This window comes from Apaloderma vittatum, unplaced genomic scaffold (genome assembly GCF_000703405.1).
Source record: "Apaloderma vittatum isolate BGI_N311 unplaced genomic scaffold, ASM70340v1 scaffold31398, whole genome shotgun sequence".
Lineage (NCBI taxonomy): Eukaryota > Metazoa > Chordata > Aves > Trogoniformes > Trogonidae > Apaloderma > Apaloderma vittatum.
Window position 1 is genome coordinate 1,289 of NW_009729558.1, and position 2,932 is coordinate 4,220.

General features: G+C 56.6%; 1 protein-coding gene across 1 annotated transcript; it reads right to left on the reverse strand.

The window, feature by feature from the left end:
- Window positions 1-212: 212 nt before the first annotated feature.
- SLC39A3 (solute carrier family 39 (zinc transporter), member 3) lies at window positions 213-1,668 on the reverse strand. Its single transcript, XM_009874497.1, has 2 exons — window positions 1,462-1,668; window positions 213-953 (listed from the first exon to the last, which is right to left on the reverse strand). Exons 1-2 carry the CDS (start codon window positions 1,666-1,668, stop codon window positions 213-215), a joined length of 948 nt encoding a protein of 315 aa, XP_009872799.1.
- Between the last annotated feature and the right edge of the window lie 1,264 nt (window positions 1,669-2,932).

Below are 2,932 nucleotides of genomic sequence, written 5' to 3' on the forward strand. Positions count from 1 at the left end.
TCACACCTATGCTGGGACACTCCTCATTTTAAACTCCCTCTGAGCTCACGGGAGGAAATTCTCCTTCTTCAGGTCAAGACAGAAATACCTCCTGAACCGCGATGGTTTGCTTGGCCATGAGCTTCAGTGTCCCCCTTGGCTGAAGAGGAGGCTCGTCTCCGGCGCCGTTCGCAGGGGAAGGGGGTGAGGGTTGCTCCCCACCGCTCCCGTGCTCACCACTTGAGGAAGACCAGGCCGGCCAGAGCTGCGTAGCCCAGCACCAGGAAGAGAACCTTCAAGAGACGGTCATTCTTGTCTTCCAGCTCCTTCACGAGGATCTCAAAGAAGGTGATGAAGAGGAAAGTGCCGCTCGCAATGCCTTGCAGGAGCAGGGAAATGATGCTGGTGGCTGCGCTCTGGGTGCTCTCAATCCCCATCCCAATGCAAATGCCCAGAGGAATCATCAGGCTCACCGTCACGGCCAACTTCACGGCGTCCTTCAGCGGCAACGAGGTCTTGGCCATGCTGATGCCCAGCGCCACCGCGACCAGCGTCTCGTGAATGGCGACTCCTAGGAACAAGCTCATGACTTTGCTGCCCTCCTCCTGCAGGCCCAGGGCCAGCCCCTCGAAGACGGAGTGCGTGCACAGAGCGACCACCAGCCCCACGAGGCGCAAGGGGCTGGAGCGGGAGAGCTCCTGGATATTGAAGCCGTGGCTGTGGGAGTGGTGACCGTGCTCACCGTACGACGTGCGCCCTCGGGGAGATGCAATGAAGGGACTCTCGTATTCGGAGTCGCTCCCGACATCCGACCCGGCGTTGAAGGTCTCCAGGTCAATGAATGAGGGTTTTTCCTTCTGGAAGGTCAAGATGAGCTGCTCCACAAAGACCGTCACGAAGAAGCCAACCATCATGATGGTCTCGGCCACTGGGTAGTCCGTGGTGACATTGCCTTGCCTGAGAACTTCATCGAGCTGGAACGAAGCAAACAACCCACGGGGAGTCAGTCACCTCCGTCCATCTGAAGGGAAACATTCTTGTGTTCACGCAACCCTAGATGGACGCTAAATTGACTCACGATGCTTTAATATCCTTGTCTACAGGCCTCAGCATGACAGGGAACCCACTTCCCTTCCAGCAGAAGGGTTGTGGCTGCTCAACAGCAGGAGTTTAAGCCTCACACCCCAGGCAATGCTCAGCCTCCCTGTGCATCAGAAATATCTCTAGTTACTCCACCCAGAGAGCCAGCAGCAGCCGAATGGGAGGTGGGTGGATCTGGCTCCCATGATCTGAAAGAGCAGCCACCTGAGGAGGCTCCATGGGCCGCTCCTCCCCATTTCCACAGGGGCAGAGGTCTGGTGGCGTGAGCTCCCACAAGGCAGGGGAGGGGAGAGTGGTCTCCTCTGCACAGAGGTCCCTAACGTACACGGGGGTGCAGGTTCACTAAAATTGCTCGTAAGCAGGAGGCTCGTGAGCAGTTACCTTCTCTCTCACAGCAGGCAGCAAGGCGTTGAAGCAGGTGGCCAGGAAGACTCCTCCTCCAAAAGAATTGCAGAGGGCAAGAACCTTCTTGGAGCGATGAGCTTTCTCGTAATCGGCCTCAATTATCTTGACAGGGAGGAGGGACCCAGCCAGCATGAGGACACAGATGCCCAGCAGACACAGCACTTTGGCCACCACGATCTTCATCGTGCCTCGTGGCAAGGGCTCCCCGCCGAGGGCCCTGCGGACGTCAGAGCGGGCACATCAGCAGCCAACGGCACGGACAGACCTCGAGGGAAACGCGCTCCCAGGCTCAGGACCTGCGTGCGGACAGGAGTTAAATAAGGGAGACACAGAGTCACGTACTGCGCAGAACAGCCCCGCGCAGGAAGATCCTGCAGTAAAACCCACCCGAGCCCAGAGGAGGCAGCAGTCGTTTCGTACAAGAGAGAAGCACTAAGATTTGAGTTGCCTAGGTCACAAAAATTGAGTCCATGTGAAACACAAAAGCGTTTCCCTCCTGGATACAGGCAGCAGCAGTAAGGCTTGTTTTCCTAAAACCATTTTACAAAATAGCAACGTTAAATCTATTTATAAAAATACGCAAACACGAGCAGGTCCCTCCACTGCTGCTCGTTCTCGCAGCAGCACAGCCAGCACCTCGGAGGATCTCACTGTCTGCTTGCACCGAACTCCCTTGCAAAGGCAAATCACGAAGACCTCACGAAGGCTCTCTCGCAGGTCACCTCAGCGAGGGCTGCCCGACAGCCCCGAGCACCGACGAGACGCCACAGAGGGGTAATGAACTAAGGCCGAACACTTCCAGCCACGCTGACACCCACACCCGTGATGGACAAGGTTAATAATTGGATACCTGTTTGTTGGAGCGGCAAATTAATATTAATACAAAAGATTCCTGAGGCTAAAGCCTCCCTTGAGGACTGACAGGATTAATCACTGTCACCACTGCTGCGCAGCGGGCTGCATAAACGGCGTTTTTATTAAGAGGAAAGCAGGAAACTGAGTGACTCTGTACTTGGTAAGAGAGTTTAAAGACTTCTTTTTGAGGCTGCAGCTCAAGCAGGAGCGAACAGAGAGGTCACAGCAGCCAGGCTCTCGGTGGTTCTCAGCCGGGTGCCCGCGGGAAGCGATGTTCATCAGGAGAGAACCTTGCTCAGATGATACCGACTGATTCGCTCCCTGGTGAACTCAGCAGCCCAGCCAGGTCTGAGTCAGTCCAGAGCCTGACATCTCTCCCGCAGCGGGCGGCCTGTCGCGTCGGATAAGGGCGGTCTCCTGAGCATCTCCGGGGCTGCCAACGCTCGCCAGCGCCGCGCTGACACAGCCAACGAGTCACGCTGCCTTTGCAAAGCAGGCGCTGCGGCTCCAGCGTCAACATGACAGGGATTTCGCCTCGCGCAGGGATGGCGCGTCGTCACGCTGAGCTTCTCAAACGAACTCTCTCAGAAAA